The 24,557-nt window shown below is 53.4% G+C and overlaps 7 protein-coding genes across 7 annotated transcripts; 6 read left to right on the forward strand and 1 right to left on the reverse strand.

Moving 5' to 3' along the window:
- Positions 1-1,438: 1,438 nt before the first annotated feature.
- ACET3X_007178 (uncharacterized protein) lies at positions 1,439-3,705 on the forward strand (the record flags this gene model as incomplete). Its single annotated transcript, XM_069453390.1, has 5 exons — positions 1,439-1,938; positions 1,989-2,663; positions 2,711-3,166; positions 3,219-3,344; positions 3,393-3,705. 5 exons carry the CDS (start codon positions 1,439-1,441, stop codon positions 3,703-3,705), a joined length of 2,070 nt encoding a protein of 689 aa, XP_069305946.1.
- An 823-nt stretch (positions 3,706-4,528) lies between these two features.
- On the forward strand, positions 4,529-5,602 carry ACET3X_007179 (uncharacterized protein; the record flags this gene model as incomplete). Its single annotated transcript, XM_069453391.1, has 2 exons — positions 4,529-5,101; positions 5,171-5,602. The coding sequence occupies 2 exons, from the start codon at positions 4,529-4,531 to the stop codon at positions 5,600-5,602; spliced, it is 1,005 nt and encodes a 334-aa protein (XP_069305947.1).
- Positions 5,603-9,651: 4,049 nt separating this feature from the next.
- Positions 9,652-11,143, forward strand: ACET3X_007180 (uncharacterized protein; the record flags this gene model as incomplete). The annotated part of the gene is made up of 3 exons (XM_069453392.1): positions 9,652-10,554; positions 10,604-10,856; positions 10,917-11,143. The coding sequence occupies 3 exons, from the start codon at positions 9,652-9,654 to the stop codon at positions 11,141-11,143; spliced, it is 1,383 nt and encodes a 460-aa protein (XP_069305948.1).
- A 1,408-nt stretch (positions 11,144-12,551) lies between these two features.
- On the forward strand, positions 12,552-14,885 carry ACET3X_007181 (uncharacterized protein; the record flags this gene model as incomplete). Its single annotated transcript, XM_069453393.1, has 4 exons — positions 12,552-13,029; positions 13,074-13,777; positions 13,993-14,789; positions 14,870-14,885. The coding sequence occupies 4 exons, from the start codon at positions 12,552-12,554 to the stop codon at positions 14,883-14,885; spliced, it is 1,995 nt and encodes a 664-aa protein (XP_069305949.1).
- Positions 14,886-15,683: 798 nt separating this feature from the next.
- ACET3X_007182 (uncharacterized protein) lies at positions 15,684-17,989 on the reverse strand (the record flags this gene model as incomplete). The annotated part of the gene is made up of 9 exons (XM_069453394.1): positions 15,684-16,021; positions 16,071-16,224; positions 16,289-16,381; positions 16,493-16,624; positions 16,692-16,857; positions 17,155-17,282; positions 17,330-17,658; positions 17,709-17,781; positions 17,834-17,989. 9 exons carry the CDS (start codon positions 17,987-17,989, stop codon positions 15,684-15,686), a joined length of 1,569 nt encoding a protein of 522 aa, XP_069305950.1.
- Positions 17,990-18,699: 710 nt separating this feature from the next.
- Positions 18,700-21,398, forward strand: ACET3X_007183 (uncharacterized protein; the record flags this gene model as incomplete). The annotated part of the gene is made up of 3 exons (XM_069453395.1): positions 18,700-19,728; positions 19,774-21,330; positions 21,381-21,398. The coding sequence occupies 3 exons, from the start codon at positions 18,700-18,702 to the stop codon at positions 21,396-21,398; spliced, it is 2,604 nt and encodes an 867-aa protein (XP_069305951.1).
- A 1,862-nt stretch (positions 21,399-23,260) lies between these two features.
- On the forward strand, positions 23,261-23,839 carry ACET3X_007184 (uncharacterized protein; the record flags this gene model as incomplete). The annotated part of the gene is made up of 3 exons (XM_069453396.1): positions 23,261-23,424; positions 23,523-23,649; positions 23,783-23,839. 3 exons carry the CDS (start codon positions 23,261-23,263, stop codon positions 23,837-23,839), a joined length of 348 nt encoding a protein of 115 aa, XP_069305952.1.
- Between the last annotated feature and the right edge of the window lie 718 nt (positions 23,840-24,557).

Here is a 24,557-nt window from a genome sequence, read left to right on the forward strand (position 1 = left end):
AAGCTAATGAGAAATATGCCCAAGGGTCGTGTTCCGATCCATAACAAGGGCGTCAGAGTAGGGAGGATGTGATATTCTGGCAAGACAATCAGTGACTAGGGAAAGATGCACTTAACCCCCATATGAGCTATCTCATCGGCTGTCAAAAAGCCACTTTGAACAAAACAAAGAATTACAGCATATGCTGTGTTCATACAGTCATGTGTAAGCTGTTGATCTGCGAATCGCATTAGCATACACGGTTGGTTAGCCAGTGCGAGAGATCCACCACTGCAAGACGAACGGCAGTGGAGAAGTGCAGCCATGCTTCGAGAATGCTGCAATCCAGCTCTTGGCCGCCACGAATAGCATTGGAGCGGCAATGACCAGCGAGTGAGTTGCAGCGCGAAGCCGTCTGGCCGGGCATTGGCAAAAGCGATGACAGGGAACGCTGGCCGCGTCCAGGAGCCAGTGGCCATCTATCCCGAACAGCGAAGCGTGACTATATTGAGACTAGATCAAAGACTATTCACATGTCGTCGATGAGGCAACGTCAGCGAAGGAGGGTGTCGTGATGATGCGACAAGAGTGGTGGATGAGGCAAGATGTGACGAGGCTGGAGTTCCGGGGGTTCGGCAGCAAGTGTCCGTGCATGCTCATCATCGCTGCCTCAACTGTGCCTCCTCCGGCACCGCTTTTAGCCTAGCGTCTCCGATACTGCAGCTTTAATATCAGACTTCATTTATCACGGCATCTTCGTCGGCCTTGTCTCCGAGGCACATGCAATGCAATGCACCTGCCGCAGATGAAGTCTGGGCCGGTAATTGCTTACTCAATATGGCCAGGCTGCGGGCAGACGCGTGCCAGGCTAGAAGACACCTGGCGCGCCACCCACAACAATATCCTTACACACTCTGGTATTTACGGCCCCCAATTCACGGCTGCCATGGTCTCCAGCCGTGCGCACTTGGAGGGTGCAGCGGCAGTGACTTTCGGCTCTACTTACGACGGGAACGACCAGTGGCTTAGTAGGCAAAAGGCGCGGCGAAGTCACGAGTCCGGTAATACTCTGAGATCGTTGCCATACATTGCTCTCACATGGCAAAAGTCACAGCACTACCACTCCTCGAGTACAAGGACCAGCCAAGACCCTGACTAACTATATGGCTATACGGGCATGTTACGTACGCGAAGTTGTCCAGAAGTACGGCAACCCGTATCCAAAGCCTCTGATCGCACTATGCACCGCGCCATGTTCTGCATCAAGCTGAGCTGAAGGTAGGATTCTGACTGCTGAGGCTAGGAAGGGAGAAAATCAATAGTCCCTTGATCATCTACTGCATCTGGGCCACCGCCCTCCCAGTGGCGTATGAGATGATATCTGCCGAGACTTCTTTATTAAGTCGTCCAGGTTCCTCAAAAAAGTCTCGTTAGCACGTTGTGCACTTCGCGTCTCGCCATGGCGCCTTTCGGTCTATCGTCACTGCGAGCATGCGCACTCACATGCCTCTTTTTCTTCTTGCAGCATGCTCTAGCGTACGTGGGAGGTGCTACGGTCTCTAGTACGATCTTGGTCATTGCACGGGACTCCACATCGGCCATCAATAGTGCTGCACTCGGCCTTCAGGGTTACGGCATTCCTTATGAGATCTTCACTGTGCCTCAGGCTGGCATCGCGAATCTACCCCTACTCAATTCCTCGGCTACATATGGCAACTATGGTGGCATTGTTACCGTAAGCGAAGTGGGATACAACTACGGAGATTTCTATTACAGCGCCCTTACTAGGAGCCAATGGAATGATCTGTATGCATATCAGACCAACTTCGGTGTGCGCATGGTCCGTCTCGATGTATTCCCCACTACCGAATTTGGAGTCTTGAGCAACGGTGGCAATCTGAACGATGAGCCGGTATCCTTCACAAACACCACCGGATTTGCCACGGCCAACCTGAAGCCGTAAGTTTTGAAGCTCGCAACATTCAGATCCATACTGACTTGGACGACAGCAATGTAGACGTGAGCATTGCAAACATCTACCACACTCCTGCAACAATCGTAAATTCCTCGATTGCATGGGAATTTGCCAAGTTTTCGGGCAGTGGGACTGCTGCAGTCGTCAATCAGATAGGTTCTCGTCAACAGATGGTATGGTTTTTGCCCTTTGCCCTAGATTGGGCACCCTCGAGCAATATCTTGCAACACGCATGGATTACCTGGCTCACAAGAGGTCTCTTCGTTGGCTTCAGAAGAATCTATTTCAGCACGCAGGTGGATGACATGTTCCTGGAGACTACCCTATACCGACCTGCAGGCGTTAATTTCCGCACCAAGCCCGAAGATCTTTCCATGCATGTCACTTGGCAGGCCGAGTTGAATGCGAGGATGCCTGCAGGGTCCGAGTTCTTCATAGAGATTGGACACAACGGCAATGGCGATATAGAAGCCGCCACAAACACAGCTGAGGGTGAAAGCCTCTGTGATCCTTCAAACGCGATTGAATACCGTGATCAACCGGATGGCAGCCCGGAATACAAGAAGCCTCCCGGTACTGGCACCAACATATGGCCTGCTACGCCTTCTCAGTATACATGGAGCTTGGAGTGTGCGGAGTTGGATGAACTACAGAACTGGTTCGCTGATGAGGCGCAACGCGACGCCTTCGCGCACCTCTCGCATACCTTGTACGTCTCGTATATATTCAGTCTTTGCACCACTGACTCCAAACCAGTTCCCACGCCGATCTGACCAACGCGACGTACTCCGATGCATCAAAAGAGATTTCGTTCAACCAAGCCTGGCTGAAACAGGTCGGCTTCGATGCCGCTCAGCGCTGGAGCGGGAAGGGCATTATCCCGCCTGCTATCACTGGTCTATACAACGCAGATGCCATCAAGGGCTGGATGGATAACGGGATCACCAACGTGGTGGGCGACAATACGCGCCCACTGCTCCGCAATCAGCAAAACACCTTCTGGCCGTTGACCACCACTGTTGAAAACAACGGCTACGCAGGGCTCAATGTCATGCCTCGTTGGGCGACACTGATATACTACAACTGCGATTCCCCGGCTTGTACATTGCAAGAGTGGATCGACACATCAGCAGGCAGGGGGACATTTGACGATCTCATGAACAACTCTCGAGACACGGCAATGCGCAATCTCTTCGCTTTGCACTGGGACCCGTAAGCGCAGCACATCTCACGCAACACAGAGCCATACTGATTTGTAATCTAGGTACATGTTCCACCAGGCCAATATGCGCGTCAACGACGTTCCAACCACCACCGTGAATGGGAAAAGCGGACAGTATTCGCTACTCATGACGTGGATCGAGGTCATTTCCGCTGAGATGATGCGCTTGTATGTATATGTTGCTCAACCGGAAAAGCTCCGACTAACACGCCATAGAACTACCTGGCCCCTCAAGACACTCAAACATGATGATATCGCGCAGCAATTCATTAATCGACAAACTCGCGACTTATGCCGACCGAGCTTGACCTGGACAGCATCTGCCGACGGCGCCAATATTGAACATGTCAATGTATACACGGCAGGAGGCAACAGTTGCGGGACGACGATACCCATCACTGTTCCAAGAGAGCTGGAAAGCACGACTGGTGCAACAAGAGAGCAGCTTGGAAGCGACCCACTTACACTATGGGTGTCGATGAGCGGCGCAAGCAGGCAGTACAAGTTCTCAGAGCCCATTCCCCTGTAAAGCTTAGCATAACTATTGAAAAGCATGGTCAAACCCGCCATCCCGTTTTTCATCTTCATTATTCATCTTTTAGCGCTGGCCAAGCGTCTCTAACCTTAGGTACTTACCGCTTTTTTGTTTACTTTTACCCTGCCCTGCATACGTGCTCACCACTGAGAGCCTGCGGGATTCAGGCGGCCATTGCCGATGCCTGGTCGAACCCCACACTCGCATAGCCACATTCCCAATGAAGATGAATAAGGCAACCAACTTTGCGGGGCCACAGCGCCTCAGCTCGCTATACGGATTTTGTACCAACTTCCATATCATCGAAGCTACAGTGTGACCTCTTTTCTGATATATACACCTATACCATCTACTACGCTTACCCTGTGCCCTAGATATATCACTTAGCTAGCGTCTATCAGTGATTATTTGCTCTCTACTACCTGATCTTCTAGTCGGTAGCATGTTCCCGCGGCACGCCACACCCGCAATATTGCTGCATAGGCGCTACACCAGATGTAGCTACTGTCTGTACTAGACACAACAACTTTATATTAACTGCATATGCAACCCGGCACGATGCGCTGCCCCGCTCGCAACGCGTCTTCTTGCGGAAGTTCTGGACTGTTGGACTTGGCATGGGTCTGGAGGCTGTTGCGCGCGAGTTATGGTCGCATTGAAGTCCACAGGTACGCCTTGCTTGGGTATACGAAGACTTTGTTGAAAGGAATCCTCGCGTCTGAGGTGCGTCGAGCAGCACCTCAGCTGGCGGGGCGTTCGTTACCTAGCAAACCCCGTTCTTTCCAATCCTTCCAGCGACCAATAACACACTCACGCCATGGACGCGAAACCCAAATCGCGCCGGCCGTGGCCTTTGCGACGCAAGATTCTTTTCGCGGTTCTCATCGCGATCTTGATTCTCGCACTCGGTCTAGGACTAGGTCTGGGTCTTACCTTGGGACGTGGCGACGATAACGAAGATGACAACACCTCTACTCCGACACCTCTCCCATCACCGAATACCACAGTACCATGGGCACCATCCGTATCGGATACCTGGCAGATTATCCTTTCACATCCGCCCGTTCTCTCATCCTCTGACACTAATACAACCCCCAACGTCAGCATCTTCGACATCGACCTGTTCGACACCCCAATCGAGACGATAAGACAGCTCCATGCTATGGGCAAGAGAGTGATATGTTACTTTAGCGCAGGAAGCTACGAAGACTGGCGGCCCGATGCTTCAGAATTCACGGAAGAAGATCTAGGACACGACCTCGACGGGTGGCCAGGCGAGAAATGGCTGAATTTAGGTAGTGAGAACGTGCGGAGGATTATGAAGAGTAGAATAGATCTGGCCAAGAGTAAAGAGTGCGATGGTGTTGATCCAGATAATGTTGATGCTTATGTGAGTACCTCGTTTCACCATTGGAACTATAGTACCTACAACGCCGTCGCTGTGCTAATCGAGACGCAGCAAAACGACAACGGCCTCTCCCTCACTCAAAACGATTCAATCGCCTACATGCAGTTTCTCTCCGAGATAACAGCGCCTCTGAACCTCACACTTGGACTCAAAAACGCCGGAGACATCATACCAGCCATCCTCCCCATCGTACATTTTAGCGTCAACGAAGAATGTGTAAAGTACAGTGAGTGCACCACCTTCGCGCCCTTCATCGCAGCGGGGAAGCCCGTGTTCCACATCGAGTATCCGGATGGAGCAGGTGCGGAACAAGGATTGCAAGATGATGCGGTGGCGCAGTCGTGTGACAGAACGGGGAGTGGAGAAGGGAGCGATGGGTTTAGTACGGTGTTGAAGAAGATGGAGTTGGATGGGTGGGTGGAGTACTGTGATCGACAGGTTGAGGTTACAGATGTAGATGAGAGGCTTGGCAATCACGATTAGAAGCTGAAAGCCATGCGCGATGTATAGAAAATTTTGATTCTCATGACTTGCAATGGTCCCTTCGAAGTGGCTGGACACTGCCTCGTGCGCGTCGGAGGCGAGTGATTGAAGTACCCAGGTAGTAGTCACGAGAGGACTTGCGAGGCTTGCTGATATAGCCTCGCTCCTACTGCGGCACCCAGAGTGTGATGTAAGATCATCTCAGCACCAAATGGATCGGCATAAGTCTCAGAGATCTCGAACGTCGACATTCCGGTGAGCTGAACTCTAAGGCGAGGCTTCATTCCTGCATATCCTTCTTACCCCAGCCTTGCGGCCACGGGTTTGTGTAACACACAGTACAGGTAACCTCGGATCATCCGACTTGGCATTTGGCCGCCACAAAATCTGGAGAAGCATTGCATATACTACTTCGTTGAACCTACGCGGAGACGAGTCATGGCCGGTGATCTGACATAGATGGCATGTGTTTGAGCATCACTAGCTCAGTGGTGGAATATGGCATCACCAGGTTCTGCCCTTTCGACCCATCAAGCAGGAATTATGCACTCAATCGCGGTACGGGTTCTGTATCCCAAGGTATAGCTACCGACCGGTTGAATACGATCTAATATCCAATGCTGTGTGAGGTAGAAAAGCTGGGGGTGGTTGCGGTAGCTATGCTCGGCATTAAACTTGCTTATTCTTGTGGCCACAGTCGATATTGAATGTCTCCTGCCTGAGTGAGAATAGAGTTTTCTTCGAACCGGTTTACCATACAGCTGACGTGGCATCAAAAAAATGACGTGCTTGTGCCAGCTTCATGACTCAGTCTTCTCCCAAGATTCTGGTATGCAATGGTGCATTAGTCGCCAGATGCACAGCGCAAAAGTATTGCAGGCGCGTAGGTTCCCCATTTGTGGAAATCCCCGCTCCCAAGGCGCGAATGCACAACGTGGCCAGGATCGCAATGCACATTCGGTAGACGACACCAAAAACATGGTTTGCCAATGAGTCGCGTTTTTTTGGGGCCGTTTGGACCGACGTTGAAGACATTCGGGTCGATGCCGACCTTCTTGAACCAGCAGACCCGAAGACGCGTCACATAATCCTTCCCTTGCGTGTAAGCCACAATAGGCGGCCGATCCGTGGTATCGGATACAATACGAGTTCTTGAAAATCTGGAGACGGATGTGTGTATGCGATCATGCACGTTCCTATTGCCTCTTCGGTAGCGGGGTCATGATGCACATGAAGGATCCGCTTTGTGTAACTGAAACATTAGCACGAGGCCGGAAAGACTCTGTGGCATACCGAGATGGTTGTCAAGCGATGAGTTTACTCGTGCGCATGATCTCGTTGGTTCCTTATACCAATACGAGTATACGACTGGGTAAGCTAATGTCGTCATCCAGTGAGGCCGAATACTCAAAGACGCAATATTTTCCTGTCTCGCTGTACAGCGGTAAAATCTTGGCCTGCCGATATCTTGGAAATTTGTAAGTAGCTATGCATGTCAGACTTTGCATGACAGGAGTGGCCCTTCGCTTCCATGCGCCTCTGTCATTGGTGGTGAAATCTAGGACTTGGCATCTTCCCCGCGGACCTGGTCGATCGGAAACGTAGCGGAGGAGCCCTTCCAATACAACCAAAGCAAGATGACGTGATACAAGGCTTTAGTATACACTGCTGAAGTGAAGGATCGGGGGTGACATGGAAAGGTTGAAACTCCGCGGCACAAGAGTCATTGCGGAAATACCTCGGGCTTCCACCCGTTCGTGCAGCATGTACAAGGTACTTCTACGCAGAGCCGCCGGCACTTAGCCTCTATTGTATCGCGAAGCACCCCCGGCATTTCTCCAAGGATGACATACCTCAAGGAAAGTGCCTCAAATTTCGCAGCTCGACACATTGCCTGCAAAGAGGCGGAGGACGGCATGGATCCATGCAAGGCGAAGCAGACATTGCATACCGAAATGAGGGCCAAGGTTGAAATAGAGTGTGCATGCAGCCCTAGTGCAGGATAAAAGGCTTAGCATTTCGATCCGGGGTGACGCGCAGGGATTGGACGAGCTAGATCTGCCGTCTAAAGCGGCAACAGAGTACGGGTCGGGGTAATGTTGAAGCCAACTATATTTGGACTTTTTAGTTCTCCGAATTAACAGGTCAGATTTGATGATGATCGTTGCTTGTTTAGAGGCGGCGTTGTTGTGTTGAAAAAGTGCTTCTTCGGCTGACCCTGGATTGAGCCGACGGCATGGCGGACCGCTTGAGTTAGAGGAGAAGCTTGTGCATTGCGTGTGTTACCTTTGGTAGTCTTCACTCGGACGCATTGGTCGGCCTTTCCCCGGGGAACTCACAGTGGTGCATGCTAGCGGTCAAAGACATATGTGTCGTGCGTAAATGGGGCGATTGATCCCTTGTCCTCCGCTGTCTTCAGTACTAGAGCTGTCATCTTTAGTTCAACCAAGCAGCCAAGGCTTTGGCAAACGCAGACATAACGCCATTAACCTCGACATAGTTTGAGCTAGCGCTCAGCTACATGCTACAGCCTACAGCTAGAAGTTGCAGTAGCGTGCTAGCTATGCCAGCGATTGTCAGATCTGGTACAGGATGCACAAGAAGTGCAAGTTTACCCGATCACACAATGCCATCCCCGCGAGGATCTCGGTACGCATAATTGTCCAATTGGAGAACGAATTTCCGACCACAATGGTCAAGTCCGATACCTTGAGTGATACTTCATCGAGATAAAGAGGCCCTGGAAGAGCGCCAGGATTATAAATCGAGGGCAAAGTCAGCCTTCTGCTCAAGCAACTGCCGCAGTTGGAGGTTGGGTATCTCGGTACGAGTAAGTTGCTCGGAAATTCGTGGTAGAGTGGATGGCACCGCAACAAGGATCCAGAAGAGCCAGCTTCCACATTGGTTCGTGCTACCGATGCATAGGAAGACGGACGCAGCTTACCAATATAACTGGCCTTTAGTCCGAGGCTGGCTTCAGCTGCTTGAGAGATACAGTCAAGATACACAGCATGCTCCGAAGAGTGCTGTGTAGGTCCCTCACCGACAGAGATGCCGCTCAACGCTAGTGAAGGATTACATGCCCCCTAGAACCAATAGGCAACGATGTCGCCGAGTACAGAATCCAAGTTGCTGGTAGACCACGTGGTTCCTACATAATCGATAGTGCGTACATTGCTGAGCAGGTTGAGCGCCTCGATGGCCGATGAGTACTCTGCGTTCGGCAATGCGCCGTCCCCGGCCCTTTATGTATGTTGCTTGTAGGTGCACACTGTACTTGAGGGAACGAAAATGCTCTTGGGGTGGCGGATATCGCTAACCACGGCGTGACGGGTAACAACGACAGGACGGTACCGTATCATACACGTCGTGAGAGGGATCTCATGTGTCTGCTGAGGGGCAAACGTAGGGTTGAAGTATCACCAAGTCGTGCCCGTTCAGAGCTCAACTCTGAGCGCGGCCAACTAAAAGCCCATGACGGAATATTGGTCTCGGCGGAGATCATTCGATGAAGAATAGCACCTAGGGAGGTGCAGCGATCGGGTCCTGCCGGACGGCAATGTGTAATGAATCCTTCAGTGGTGTGTTTGGGGACCGAGAACCTGTTTGACGCATGCCGGGACCGGGTATCGAAAGAAGCCTCGCGGTATGCCCACGTTGGATCTCTTGTGGCCCAGATGATGGTGTTTTGGGAGATTAGAAGACGCGGCAATGCAACCCACACGGGTACGCATTGCGCACTCGGCCATGCAAATTGTACAGGGATAGTTAGCGACGCGGGAGTATATTTTGAGGGTGCTAGACCTGAGGAGACTCCGAAACTGATGAGTCGGGATGAAGAGGCTGCATCGTGCCAAGCAACGTAAACAATATTGATGGCGCAGGAAAAGTCAGACTCTGGCGCCTTCTGCCTAATTCATCATAAGTTGAGGCTATTGTTGAGTGGTGGCGCGTATAAAGATTTTCGGACGTATCGAGAAAGGTAGCGCCGTAGAGATCAACAGGTTCACTCTTCTTCGTCATTCGCCAAGCAACCGTGTTTGTGTAAAATGTCGTCATTCTCTTCGCAATATTCGCCGTCGCCTTCTGTAACACCAGAGGTACCCAACACACCAGCGACTGAGCGATCTGTGCTATTCGACGACGAACTAGGTGCGGATCCTTTGGACATCGATGGATCTAACTCTGCCTTCATCATGGTCGTTGGCGGATTGGGGTACATCGGCTCGCATACGGTATTGGAACTGCTCAAGGAAGGCTATAATGTCCTGGTTATCGATGACTTGAGTAACTCGTACGAAGACGTCTTGACAAGAGTACGATCCCTTGCCGCGGAACACTGCGCTACGGAGGAGCATCGAATGCCAGCACTGCACTTCCGTCAGCTGGATTACCGGAGCGCGCAGATGAAAACCGTGCTGGCCGACTATTCATCCTATTCGATCACCAACAAGCCAGCACTCACTGCAGCACGCTTTCCATACGCAACACTGCACAGAACGGATTCCGGCATCGATATGGAAATGGATGACACGCCAGAGCCTGTCGTTGAGCGACAATCCAGGATATCAGGCGTCATCCATTTCGCAGCGTACAAGTCGGTGGAAGAGAGCATCCGAATGCCTTTGCGATACTACAACAACAACGTTTGCGGACTCGTTGACTTTCTGGCCCTGCTGGAAGAGTTCAACATCAAGAATTTTGTGTTTTCGTCTTCCGCAACGGTGTATGGCGAGGGTGCTAACTGCGGGCTGCCTCTCCGCGAAGAACTTTGCGTCCATCACCCGGAGTCATTTGTGGAGAAGGATGGAACAGAACGTCGAGTATTACCGGGCGTCTTAGGTCTCACATCGCCTTACGGACGGTCGAAGTTTATGTGTGAATCCATACTGGCAGATCTGGCACTGTCCGACCCCACATGGTCCATAACCGCTTTGCGATACTTCAACCCGGTGTGTATTATCAATGATCGAGGTGCGAAGATGAAACTAATGGCTCCAGGTTGGTTGTCACGAGTCTGGTATCCTAGGTGAAGATCCGCGGCAGAAACCAAGCAACCTGATTCCGGTCATCGCAACGGTCTTGACCGGCACCAAGCCGGTCCTAGACATCTTTGGTACCGACTGGAACACCCCAGACGGAACAGCCGTTCGAGATTTCATCCACGTAGTAGATTTGGCACGAGGCCACATTGCAGCTCTGGCAGCATCGACAGCCGGGCGCATCATCGCGCCTTTCAGGACGTATAACCTTGGTAAGTAACAACTCTTGAAAAGCACAACCCACTGCAAGGTCTCATACTGACCCCACCCAGGGACAGGGCGAGGACACACCGTTCGTGAAGTACTCCAGAGCTTGGAAGATGTCTCTCAACGGAAAATCCCTGCCAGAGAAGTGGGCCGGAGGGCGGGTGACGTCGGCTTCTGCGTGGCGGAGGTGCGACGTGCAGAGACTGAGCTGCAGTGGAAGGCCGAGAGGTCACTGAACGACTGCTCCGGTGATGTATGGAACTTTACCAAGGCTCGATGTCCAGAGTTGTAGTGCGGTGGCCTTTCGGGCCACGAGTGTGCAGAGCTGCTTTTGAATCTCCTGGTGGAGGTTTCGTATGGCAGTGGTCATTGATTGTGGCCTTTCGGGCGCCTCCGGACCTGTTTCCTCAACTTTCATTTTCTGCATGTTCTAGCATCGGCGGCATTCCAGCAAGATAGACACGATCTGAATGTAATACCCAATCTCCTCAACTGATCGATCAATGCGAATGTGACGATCTTGTATTAGGATGCCCGGCGAATCAGCGTTCTTCCGCACCAGCAGTGAGGTTTGCCAACCATCCAGAGTGACAACCCGAGGTTTCCACGACATGATCCATCAGGTCCGAGCGCGAATTCCGAAAGACGGAGCCCTTTGGCGCGACACTCTCATGCTCTTGTTCGTTGCCGCCGCAAATTACCACGAGCCTAGTATTGTTCACTAATATCGTTCAGGAAGTCGCATCCACGACCAGGAAGTGACAAAACCAAATTCGAGTTCTAACGAGCTCTAGAAGCTCCGAGCAGGTCCGCCTCCTTTCATACCCATCCAGCGTCTGAAAAACTCTCTTCCAACCAATCGAGACTGCTCTTGGATTGCTTTTGCTCCTCGTGTGTGTGGGTTCATTACTGGTATCGGATAAGGCAAAGTCAGCATGGCGGGCCAAGGCGACCTTGCATCGAGCCGAGATCCTACAGGCAACACTCGGCTGCAACGCCGCAGATCCCATATCATCGACTCAAAAGACAGTCCAATCGCGTCAGGCAGATGCTGTGGCAAGCCCACAGCTTCAGCTGGGTCGCTACACTCAACCCTTTCCGCCGAACTGTGCGCAACGACCACCGACCCCACGATAAGCTGCCAGAGCAAAGGGCGGATCGCAAGCTAGCAACACGGTGGTGACGGGAGTGCGTCCTAAACGGCCCAGTAGTCGACGACGGTATCTCCGAGTAGGCAGTTTGCGGGACCCGATTCGCCCGTCCCGCGTTTCAAGCCCGGCTGGCTTGCGTTGAATGGTGCAACCGAAGTACAGGCGACGGCAGGATCCAACGGTGCATCAGAGGCGACGGGGATGTCCGACGCCCTGTTGACGGTGCGACGAGGTTGCATAGTACAAGCTGAAGAGCTGAATGAGGGTGGTTGCAGAGGGCCCAACAAAGGAGGCTGAGGCTCCCTTTGCCTTGCGTCTTGGGTTTGGGCGGACGCGACCGATTGGATGGAAGACGCCTTGGAGAGTCGGAAGCTTTTTGGCGAGCGATTCAGCGCTAAGCCAAGAGCATCACGTGCCTGGGTTAACAGTCTTAGCAGCCCGCACCCGTTACGAACCTCAATGTCTCTACCTTACGCACTGTCGCAAAGCCTCGCCGACCTGGAAACCTCGGACGACTGAAGCATTGCGATTAGACAGGCGCCAGATCAGATGTCTCCCTCGGCCATGGCGATGCCTGGCCAGCACATGACGGGCAGCACGCCTTCCCACATCTCGGCTGGCGTAGATCCCGCGTTCTGGGGTCGTGGCCACCACGACTTCCACTCGCAATCGGACTCCACATCGCCAGTATCGCCCTCGCTAGGGCTCCATCTGTCGCCAACAGCAAGCATCACCACGCAGAGCAGCATCAATGGAAGTACCCCGCCGGCGCAGACTCCGCAGTCGGAAAGCGGCAGCAAAGGGACGGGCGGGAAGGCCAGTCAGAAGCAGTCGCCTAACGACCAAACCAGAGCATCGGTCGCCGTCGCATGCGTCCCGTGTCGCAGCAGACACTTGAAATGCGATGGCGGTGTACGGTGTTCCCGATGTAGGACCGACGATGTAGAGTGTACCTACATCAAGTCGCGAAGAGGCTGGAAAGGAAAGCGCAAGACCAAGGGAGACGCGACGACGACAGTTCCAAGTGGTGGGTAATCGCAACCGTTATATTTACACGTCTAACACGGCCAGGTGGAGCTCCGGTCAGCAATGGCCACATCTCCTCGCCAGAGTATTCGTACAATGGAGATGCTGGCTTGAACCAACTCAGCCCAACGCATGGCCTTGGCGTCCGACCTGTGGCCCCACCAGTTACGCAGCTCAACCTAAACGGAACCGCACGTGTGAACCGCTTTGGTCACTTGGGGCCAGAGACTGCTGTTCAAGCATTCTACCACTTCTTCTACGAGTCACATCCCTTTTGTCTCCCGGAGCCCAGGCTAGTAGAGATCTTCAAGGAACGCCGTGCCCCGCTTTTAGAGTATGCCGTCCAGTTCATCGGGTCGAGTTTCATACCCGCCGTGCCCACGGCCATGTTCAAAGACGCTCTGGATCAGCAGATCGACAGCAACAACTACCCGAGAGACGCGTGGTCGGTACAAGCACTACTGCTCTTTGGCATTGGTCTCCATGCCCACAACGAGGTCCCGCGCTCAGCACACATCTTCACTATTGCGCAGAATCTTACGCTCGAGATTGGCCTCCACCGGATGGAGTTTGCGCTCATGCACGGAGAGAATGATCCGCAGTTGGAAGAGAGCTGGCGAAGAACGTGGTGGTCCATGTTCACTGCCAACGGCATGATGACGGCAGTGAATCCAGGCGTGCAGTTCAGACTGAAAGATGTAGTGACTGACGTTCCGTTGCCATGTGAGCAAGAGCAGTACCTCTCAGGTGTAAGTCTCAAACCCCTGTTGTGACATTCTGACATGTGTCGGATCGGCTTGGCAATGTTTCCTTCTTAGTGCGATCGCATACCCTTGCCGCGGTAGACGAGACTGTCTGACTTGCACGTCATACTTGTCAGAGTTATGACTTGCATATCAAATATCTACGCCACAGATTGCATACATGCTCTCCAGGGAAAGGCAAGAAAACTAACACCCACCAGCAAATCCCATACCCTTCGACCCTCCAAGACTACGACGACTCCTCCTTCCTCGCCCACGGCTTCACCTTCTCCTCCTTCGCCTACCTGATAGACGCCATCCGCATCCTCGGCAAAGTCTTTGAAACCGCGCGCCTCGACAGCACCTTTGAGTACCACGCCGTCGATGTCGTCGACCAATACCAATGCAACTGGCGTCTGCACCTGCCCGCCTCCAAAATGGAAATCGTGTCCAACGACGGCCACATCGACGAAGTGCTCTTCCAGGCACACATGGTCAACGCAGGCAGCACAATCATGTTGCACCGGCCGCGCAGCAATCTCGGATTCGGCCGCGTCGAAGGCGTAAATATATGTGTGCAGCCGGGCCAAGTGCTGTTACCGACGCAGACGCGAGAGATCCACACAGCGAAATGTCTCACCGCCGCAGAAAACATATCAGCGCTTATCCGCCTCCCAGGAAACCTAATCAAACACACCCCCCTCTTTACCTGCGTCGTCGTCATGGCGTCCGTGGTCCACCTCTCATACTGGTCTTTCCTCGTCCCCGACGGCCAAGATGACATCATCAAGCAATCTATCCGTCTCGATGTCGGAACGCTGCAATCGTATAGCAGTACATGGCCGATATCGAATGTAGTCCTCGGCCAAGTCAGGGGCGTGGCGCATACGCTGTTTAATAGCAAAAAGGCCATGTCGATGCATTTGTGGAGTAATTTGCAGCAGGGGGATGTGATTAGGGAGGTGATTGAGTTGGGGAGGGAGGTGCCGACGCAGCAGTATGCGCAGTTGATTGCGCCGTGAGTTTTTCCCCCCCCTTTTTCGTTATTTCTGATGATGGTGTTTGAGGATTGGAGAGTGCTAACTGTTTCTTTTCTAGGATGTTGAAGTCGTAGACGTGGATTCGTCTTGCCCTCTGTTCCCCCCCTTCTTCTTTCTTCTCTCTCTCTCTCTCTCTCTCTCTCTCTTGCTCTATTTTGCCCATTTTCGCGCCGATATCATCCATCGTCTTGGTATTCCTCCTCGCGTTCGTTGACAAAAACACGTCCGTCTCTCAGCACTCAGCAGCTACAAACAGCGAGCCAACATCTTCTTCGTCTTATCTGTCGATCAATCTTTATCGCTGCAAATGTCTTTAAGGCGCTTTCATGCAACCAACCCTCTTTGTTTGTTATCATGAGCACGTCGGATATGACTGTATCGCATCTTTCATTCGGAACTTGGTTGGCGCATTTGCAAAATTTCTCTCGCAGCACTGAAATATCACGGTGGTGTTGGGACAAGGATCTAATGAGGCCATGACGCATGCTGTTGTAGTAGTAATAGTCGCGCCGACGAGCGTGTTAATCGTAGAATCAAAAAACAAAGCCTTGCTGATCGTCAATCGTAGAATCAAAACAAGTCTTCCTGGTCGTCAATCGTGTTAATCATAGAATCAGAAGTCTGCCTAATCATCAATCGTGTCTGAGTCATTCATGCAGAACGTCTAGTTTGTTCATTCGTCGAAACGCCGGCTAGTCCAGCGCTTCATGTCGGATACCTCCGCCCATTTCCTCCTCCTCGTCATGCCCAATTTTCACTAAAAAACATGCCTTGGTCGCACATTTGTTTCCCATTCCAACTAAAATCTCATGCCATGTCGTATACCCATTAGAGCCCTAGCCGTGGCCTAGAGCAGCGCTCATGACCGCCATCTACAAATCGGCATCGTCCTCGTCGGGCAGAGGCATCTGGGCGGCGTTCTCCATCTCCTGTCGGTACTGGTCGAGCACGGCCTGGTCGACCTGGACCTCGGGGGGCGCGAGAGCGGGGGCGGCGACAAAGTCGAGAGACTGGTTGCCGACGAGTTTCCGGGCGAGCCAGAGGAAGGGCTTCTCAAAGTTGTAGTTGGACTTGGCGGAGATGTCGTAGTACTGGAGGTTCTTCTTTCGGTGGAAGGTGATGGACTTTGCCTTGACCTTGCGCTCCTTGACGTCGACCTTGTTGCCGGTGAGGACGATGGGGATGTTCTCGCAGACACGGACCAGGTCGCCTGGAGATGTTAGTGGTTGCGAAAAATTGTAAAAGTGGTGCAGACGTACGGTGCCAGTTGGGGACGTTCTTGTATGTGATACGCGAGGTGACGTCAAACATGATGATGCCGCACTGGCCGTTGATGTAGTAGCCATCGCGGAGACCGCCAAACTTCTCCTGACCAGCGGTGTCCCAGACGTCGAACTGGATGGGTCCGAGGTTCTGTCATCGTGTTAGTGTCGTATCGTGCGGGTGGAAAAGACGGGACAGCGATCGGGCAACGTACGGTGGTGAAGCCGAGAGGGTGGACCTCTACTCCGAGCGTCGCAATGTACTTCTTCTCAAACTCTCCGGTCAAATGGCGCTTGACGAAGGTGGTCTGTGGTGGGGGTGTTAGCAATCTTCTGCCGCGGTTTGCGCAGCCTCGAATCGCGCAGGCGTCTCAATCAAGTGACGCTTATCGCGAGAGCGGCTGCAAAGGGCGTCATACCTTTCCGGTACCACCATCACCGACAAGCACGAGCTTGAAGGTTGGGACTGAGTCTTGTGCGGCAGTCTCGGCCATGGTGTCGACTGTTGTGGCGGGGTTGTGTGTGTCTGAGTGAGGAGGGGTGCGCAGAAGCTGAGCAAAAAGATGTCAGTCGAGGTCGCGCGGTTTTATTGAGCAAAAGGCGGTGGTGCAGACTTACAGGTGATAAAGAGTGGGGAAAGTAGCGGGCGTGAAGTGGGCAGGAAGAGGTTTTGTTGTGCTCGAGTGTTGGCGCCCGGGCGGTGTAAATCTCTTGGCGCTTTCCGCAATTTTGACTGACCTCACAGGCAGAGGCAGCCACCAGGCAGCTTAGGCAGCAGAGGGAGCTATACGCACGACGTTCTTTGTCCCGACACTGCGCAATCACGGGGATTGCTCATCATGGATTGCTATCAATCAATTGACACGTCTTTGACGTTTCCATTTGGTCTCGAGCAATTAACGCCGGGTATCATGCTATGCTTTGTCACCATGTTTGTTGGCCCAACCAGTGCGCCACCCACGCTGCCATCTGCCCGCCCACCAGCCTTGCCGTCACCTACCCGACTGCCTGTAGCCAGCCCAAGAAACGTCGAGCATTGTCAAGCGCCATGTCGAGGGCTGAAGCATTTCTAATCCCCTACATGGGCAGCAGATGACAGCCCAACAGCCCTCGTCCGCCCCAGTTCCTGCGTGGTGTGAGCTGCATCTGCACCGTCTCTGCCGGGCCGCCCGCTGGGTTGGGTCGCAGCGCCTTGACGGTAATGGGAATCTGCATCATGTAAGCCCCGTGTCGTGTGCAGCAGCGATGCGACGTACCCCTTCGTTCTGCGCCACAGCCTCTGCCACGCGCGCCAGCCTCTCGTGGTTTGTCCAGTCGACCCAGCCAAACTTTGTTATCGTGTCGCCGACCTGCAGGCCCGCCGTGGCTGCCGGGCTGTCTGCCACGACGCTGTTGACCTTTGCAAAGGGCGCCTCGATGGCGGCGGGCGGTGCGCTCAGCTCTGCCGGTGCGCCGTCGGCAGGCGCAGAAGCACTCGCCTGCGCCTGTAGGCGGGCGTGGTGCTCGTGGAGGCCCTTTTCGATGCGCGACATGAGGTCCTTGTAGTCATTCTTGAGGCGGATGATGCGCGCGCGCGTTGTCCGTACTGCGACCGTCAGCGACCTGTGGCATGACGCAGGCTCCTGCAGCGCTCACTCTGGGGGACGTCAATGTCGCTGCGAGGGAAGCCGTCGAGCGTCGTCAGGCCGGTGCTCATGCGCACGCCATGCTGCAACCAGACGTTAACTGCCCATGCCCGCCTACAGCCCTGATTTGCGTACCGAATCTAGCACCTGCCCTAATGCCTTCAACTCTGTCTCTACTCGGTCCTTTTCCGCCATGAGCTCCTGGAGCGTCAGCTGCTCTTTCGGGACGCCATTCGAGTAGCCCGATGACGTAGGCCCGGACGCGACAGTCGGCGCGTGAATGTCATCCATTGTGTGGGTGCTGTCGCGAAGATGTCGCAGGGCGGTTGGATTGCTTGCTTGCTTACCACAGCTTGCCCAGCTGCCTGGTGTGGGGTAAGAGAGCTCGAGTGGCCAATGGTGCGGGGCAAAAGTGCCGGAACAGTCGGCGTTGCTTCTTTCACCCCTTCACTTCTCTACCAGACTTCTGCCATTGTCAGGACGCGCGCGTGACATGTGCGCATCGCGAATGGCCTTGCAGGACACGTGCATCTGATTCAGCTCCCTCGCTACCAACATCCAAATGCCTCAGAGACGGCCGTTTCACGCACTCACCAGTCGCTCTTGCCGTCATAGCGAGTTGCGACTACCAAAATATGCTCAACACAACGCGGCCGCCATGTTAGCTGCTCCCCGTCGATGGCTCACCACTCGCCCCTAACGAAACTCCGCCCATGGCTCCCGATACCCTGCGCTTTACCATGCGCCGTCGGGACCCTTGCCCTCCAAATGCCGCCATCACGCTCTGGAGAGTTTGCGCGCTGTGCGCTTTCCTTCGTGCCTCTTTTGGGCTGCGTGCTCAGTAGTCCTATCCAACATGCTTTGTCCGGCGTCCTTGTTGCTCTGCACTTCTCAAGTCTCTCCTTAAGCCATCGCCGTTGGATGCAGTAGTATTTATCTCATGCCGCAACAAGCCTTCGTACACGTCCTATCATAGAGTCGACTGCTCGCCCTGCGCCGACATGGCCTATGTATTGTCGCTCCGGCCTCAGAGCCCGCTCAAGCGTTCCTTCAGCGACAGTCCATACCTCAACTCCTGCTCCCCCCAGAAAGACACACTGCTTGCACCGCTGAGCGACATCACTGCTCGCAATGGCTCCGCGTGCTCCTTGTATTCCCTTGGTGCGACGAGAGCCGACTGGTCTCGCAGTAATGAAAACACACCACTACTTACTTCTCAGTCGCTGCTGGATCTTGTGCCCGAGAAGCCCGGCTTTCCTTTCAGTACCAGACATGTCGTCGAAGAACCGCGCAAGCGGAACTGTGGGCCTGATCGACCACCGCCGTCTTTCTCGCGCCTTACAGCCCTTCCTAAGCCACTCCCGAGAGGATACCACAAGTCGCAGCAGGTAGCCGAGTCTTCCTCAGATGACGAAGACTCGGCTGACGACATGGACGTTGATGATAACAACTTTGACGAAACACACCTGTTCAACCTCTACGAAGCCATCCATGTGCCACTACCGGAAGGTCGCTTTACCAACGATGACGGCAACGAGCCACAGGAAGAGTACGAGGAACCTGTTACGATTACAATTTCCTCACAGCCCTTTCGGCGGTGGATGAGTACGCTAAGACGTCGGCATGCTCAGCGATGGAGAGAAAACTTCCCCGACGCACCACGGTTATCTTTCGACACCACCGATGGCCTGTCAACCCTCTCTCGGCCGCTAGGGAGACTATCTGAGTCGGCGCGTCGGACGTCAGAGTCTATGACGTCTTCAATGGATTACGTGACAGCAATCAAGTCGGCTTCGATGACCACCGGCACCAAGAGTCTTGCGCCTCGCTCGGAGGCAGGCAGGGTTCGCTTGGGCAACAGGAGCAGCAACTACTCCGACGCACGTAGATCGCTCGAGAGCCATCGCGGTGCATTAGGGCCTGTGCTCGACGAGAATACTTGGCTTCGATCACTGCAGCGTCGCAAAGTTGTTGAAGAACTAATATCGTCGGAAGAGAGCTACATTGCAGACCTCAAGGTTTTGATCAACGTATGTTTTCTGAAAAAGGCGCCCTTGTAATTACTAACCTTTTAGGACTATTTCATGATCCTCACTGCCCTTCCCACTCTATCAGGCCAGACACGATCATCTATACAACACAACATTTCGCAGATCCTACAGCTCCACGAAGACTTGCTCGCCGAACTTCACCAGGTTGTGCCTCAGGCAGATTTCACAAGAAGCGCGTACCAAGAGACGTATCCCGTGACCAAAGCCAAACACATACGCTTCCATAGCGCAGACATCGTTCCAGGGCGCCTTGCAGAACACCTAACAACCAGAAGACTCAGGCATTCTTTGGAAATTGGGCGGTCGCCGGATCGAAGACCCAGAGGCTTAGTGACTGACACGAAGACGGCAGGGAATGTTGCCAAGATCTTCAACAAACACATGAGACGCTTCTTCACGTACGAGGAGTATGGTGCGCATTGGACGACAATGTCTCAGGACCTGACCACCATGTGCAAAGGACTGCATGGCTGGCAAGAGTACGAGCGGGGCGTCGAAGCGTTGCAGAAGGTGGTTGCATCTGAGAATAACCGAGAAGCGGGTTGCAAGAAGGCGCTCAGTTTTCCCGATCTCTTGATCAAGCCGATCCAGCGCGTCTGCAAGTATCCTCTGTTGTTTGACGACCTCTGTCGCCACACGCCCGTATACGACGACCCAGAAGCGCACGCCGAGCTTGAAAAGGCTCTTTTCCGTTTACAAGAGACCATCCGCGAAGTCAACAAAGCCAAAGACGACCCCCAGACCCGGCGCCTCATTGAGATTACTTGGCAGCTGCAAGACCGACTAGCTTTCTCGGACCAGAAGATATCTCGAGCTCTGGTCTTTCGCCTTCTTGGACATGTCCTCCTTTGTGGCGCTCTACATGTCACGTACCAGACGCCTGATCGTATCAAAGGCTCGTACATGGTATGCGTCCTGTACAAGTCTTGCCTTGTGCTTGCAACAGCAAGCCGGTTCCACACCCCTTACACCGTGGTCGCTTCTATCGGACTTGCCAACGCCAGCATCGAGGAATCCGATAACGGCCGCGGTATCCAGTGCCACACCGCCCCACATACCTGGAAGTTTGTCTTCGAACACGGCCACCGCCTGCACGAACTCATCTTCAGCGCCTGCAGCTCCCAGGAGGAGGAAGTATGGAAGAAGCAGCTACGCGAGCGCATCGTCTACGAGACGCACGATTTCGTCGAAGGCCAATCTACCATGCAAGACATGTATACCTCCCTTTCGCTAGGCCTCAAGTCTCTCGGCCCCGTCTTCGGCCACGCAAACACTCTCGTACGACGCATGTCTGTCCACCGCGCAGCGACTCTCGGCGCAAAGCCAAACATGAGTCAAGTCATCATCAAGAACACGCAAGCGCAGAGGCTACCAGACACACCTCCCACCTTCTCACCCAGCATAGTAACACGCTCGCAATCGCACCTCTCCTCCAACCACATCCCCACGCTCGCGCCCCGCCGAGCCGAGCGCGTCCGTCTCGAAGGCGCCCTCGAAGACGTGTGGACAAAGGACATGCTGCCCTTTCCCGGCATGTCGAACCGGCGCATGGAAAACCAGATCCGCGCTTCGGCAAACTCGGTCATGCGCAAACTGAGCATGGCGAGCATTGCTAGCAATTTCTCGCGCAGATCGCCCAGCCTGTCTAATACGAGTCACACGCGCTCGGAGGACTCGGGTGGTAGTCGCGTGCACAAGATGTCGAATGGGAATTTGCGCGCGCACTCTGTGGCGACGGAGAGACGGCCTGGTGGTGTTGTTACACAGCCTGTTGTGGATTTTCATAGCGCACCTGCGGCGTTTTTGCCGGAGGATTTTGAAGTTAAGGATGCGAGGTCGGGGAGTTGTAGTAGGCGGAGGAGGCTGGCTCATCGTGCTATTGGCGTTGAGCGGCCTGCGGCGAATACGACGACATCGACGACGACGGCGAATGATAAGATGGTGGTGATGGGTAAGCCGAAGAAGGTTAGGCGGCTGTCGACGCACTTGATTAGTCTTCCTCGATCGGAGTCGAGTGCGAGGATGATGGGGGAGAGGAAGGCGAGTAAGGAGTCGTCGACTGCGACTGCGACTGCGACGACAACGAGGGGTGGTGCTGTTGTGGTGCCACCGGATAACAGGGTGGATACTGCGAAGAAGGAGGGGGAGAGTAGGAGGCAGATGGTCAAGAAGAAGAGACGGGATGAGTGTTGTGGTAATAGCGATGCGATGGGGGAGGCGAGACCGGCGTCTGCGGGTGTGGCGAGTGTGGCTTCGAATAAGTTTGCGAAGAGCAAGAGTCGGATTTTTAATTTTTTTAGATGAGTGTGGCCATGGATTGCAGACAGAGTGGGTGGAGGAGGTGTGGATGGGAACATTGGGAGAAGATGTTTTTCTTCTTTGGCACTTGACGACTGTTACGATCACGAAACCACGGACACTACGACACTACGACACTACGAAGACGACTATCCTTGCGCTTGAAAACAAAAACAGCAAGTTTATGAGAATTATGAGAATTATGAGAATAGAATACTTATGAATTGGAAAGCTCCATCATCGCCGACAACGATGACGATGACGACGATGATAGTATCAACAATAGGAAAAAGGGTTGATAGAAAGGGAACGTTGTATGGCAGTGATGATGATCAGATCAGCAGAAAAAGTGTTATTTACAGTACAGTACTGCAAGGTACACCCGTCCCCTCGTTTGACACGCATTGAGACTCTTGGGGGTGGGGAGGGAGATGGGGTATGGTGGTATGACGTCATTGTACTAGCTTGTTGGCAGAACGCGCGATGGATCGCGTGATGTAGTGGGGTGGGTTAGCCATGGCAGATTAGGGGAAAGGGAAAAAGGACATGGGTACTTGGGTAGCTGGTGAGAATGAGAAAGTTTGATTCGTATTGTCTGTTTTTCCTATGGGGAGTGAGGGGTTGTGGGTGGTATGTTTTGTTGTGGTTGTGGTTGTGATCGAGGTTGGGTGCTGGTGCCGTTTGAGCCGCATCGCAATGTACTGTACATCAGGGAACGCGCGCAATTATCGAGCTAGAACGTTCTATGCGGATGGGGAAGCTGTAGCTAGCAGTCTCACCCCTTGTTTCCTGGACGCGTGTAGAACAGGTGAGACACCCAGTAAAGCTATTCTCGCACCGTGAGGGGCAACGGCACGCCCATTGCCGCCTCGTTTCCGCAAGAGCCGCAATGCAGCCCTATGTACACAAACCCAACAAGGGCTTACGTAGCAAATTACCATGATACTTGGTCTTTCCCATGCAACATGCAGCCTGCAGCCAGCTTCCTGGACATGAGAGATGGTGGGGTGGGGAGCTGGCTGCACATCCTTGGCAATGACGTAGCGGCTACCCGGTCATAGCTCAGAAGCTGTTGCGTCGTGTCTAAATAGCTAGCCCCTCCATAGCTCTCCCTTTTCCCCTCTGTTACATTACGAGTGCACTTCTCTCTCTCACACACTACAAACGACACTACAAACTACTACGTATTTCAGAATACACAAACGCAGACACCATGGCCCGCGGCAACTCACCCCAGACTCAAGTCTTTTACAAGGGCAGCTCCGGCGACATCTTTACCATTTTCGTCGAGAGCGCAGAGGCGGTGCAGAAGTGGAAGGCGGATAGCAGTATCCCCATGGTCGATGTTGTTGCTGGGTGGAAGGTCATGGTACCTGAGTAAGTTCTCTCCCGTGCGCTGGCTGGATGGCGGGAATGAAGGGGGAGATGGAGGATGGAGGATTGTGTGTGGCAGAAGGCTAATATGTGGATGGCAGACATGGCAAGCAGGGTGTGCTCAACACGGCGTCGAAGCAGCAGCTAGAGAATGAGTTTGGTGCGGGCGTAAAGGAGGATGATGTTTTTAAGAAGATTCTGCAGGAGGGTGAGGTGCAGTCGAGTGAGGTATGTGTATTCGCTTTTGCATCCCCGCCCTGCTCTCCAACATTATCCTTCTTACCCGGCTCGCCCGCAACCCCACTTCCTTCTCCGCGTACATTCTGTAATGGATAGTCGCTAACCAACCATTTCTAAACAGAACCCTGAGCGCATCGGTATCACCAACGAGACCCAGGGCGGACGTCAAGCCCACTAAGCGACACGACCGAGTTTGTGGCTACGGTGTGACGACAGACAGTCTTTTTTTATGACTTTCGATATGATATCATGACTTGGGAAGGGAGGGATGGGTACAGCTAGTATGCGAGAGCTGCTAGCTTGCAAGGAGGGATTGGGGTGATACCTTTTCCTGCATCCTGCATGGTTTGATAGGCATTGGAATGGAATGAATGTGTACAATGAGGACTACTTGAATGCTAGCTTCAAACCGCCTCCTCCTTTGTATACGCAGGGATAATACCCCTCCGAGTCCAATCGCCCTTGAGTTCGTGGTCTTATCAGTTCAATCCAGAACGCCAGCGGAATACGCACAGTACATGACGCAGGTTTGTCGTAGATCACCCACAGGTCGTCAGGCCAGTGCCGAATCTCGAAATTCAACCTCTTTTCGACTCTTTCGACCATGGACGGAATGTTACCCTGAAAGCCGTTGGACATGCCCGGTAGGTGATAATAGTCGAATCCGTCGCTATCAGAGTTCACACACAAGACTAGGTACCAGTCGCCGTCCCAGCCATTCTTGGTGCAGATCCGGCTGGTTGGAATAAAGTACGACGTCGTGTAGGAGCCCTTTGGCCTCTTGTCCCAAGATATATCGTTTTCTCCAGCGGACTTACGGGTAGTGGCTGAAAAGACGCGTGGAAAGAAGACGTCGTTTCCCCTTTGTATAACCCTCGTCGTCCGCACTTCTGCGT

Source organism: Alternaria dauci, chromosome 6 (genome assembly GCF_042100115.1).
Source record: "Alternaria dauci strain A2016 chromosome 6, whole genome shotgun sequence".
Lineage (NCBI taxonomy): Eukaryota > Fungi > Ascomycota > Dothideomycetes > Pleosporales > Pleosporaceae > Alternaria > Alternaria dauci.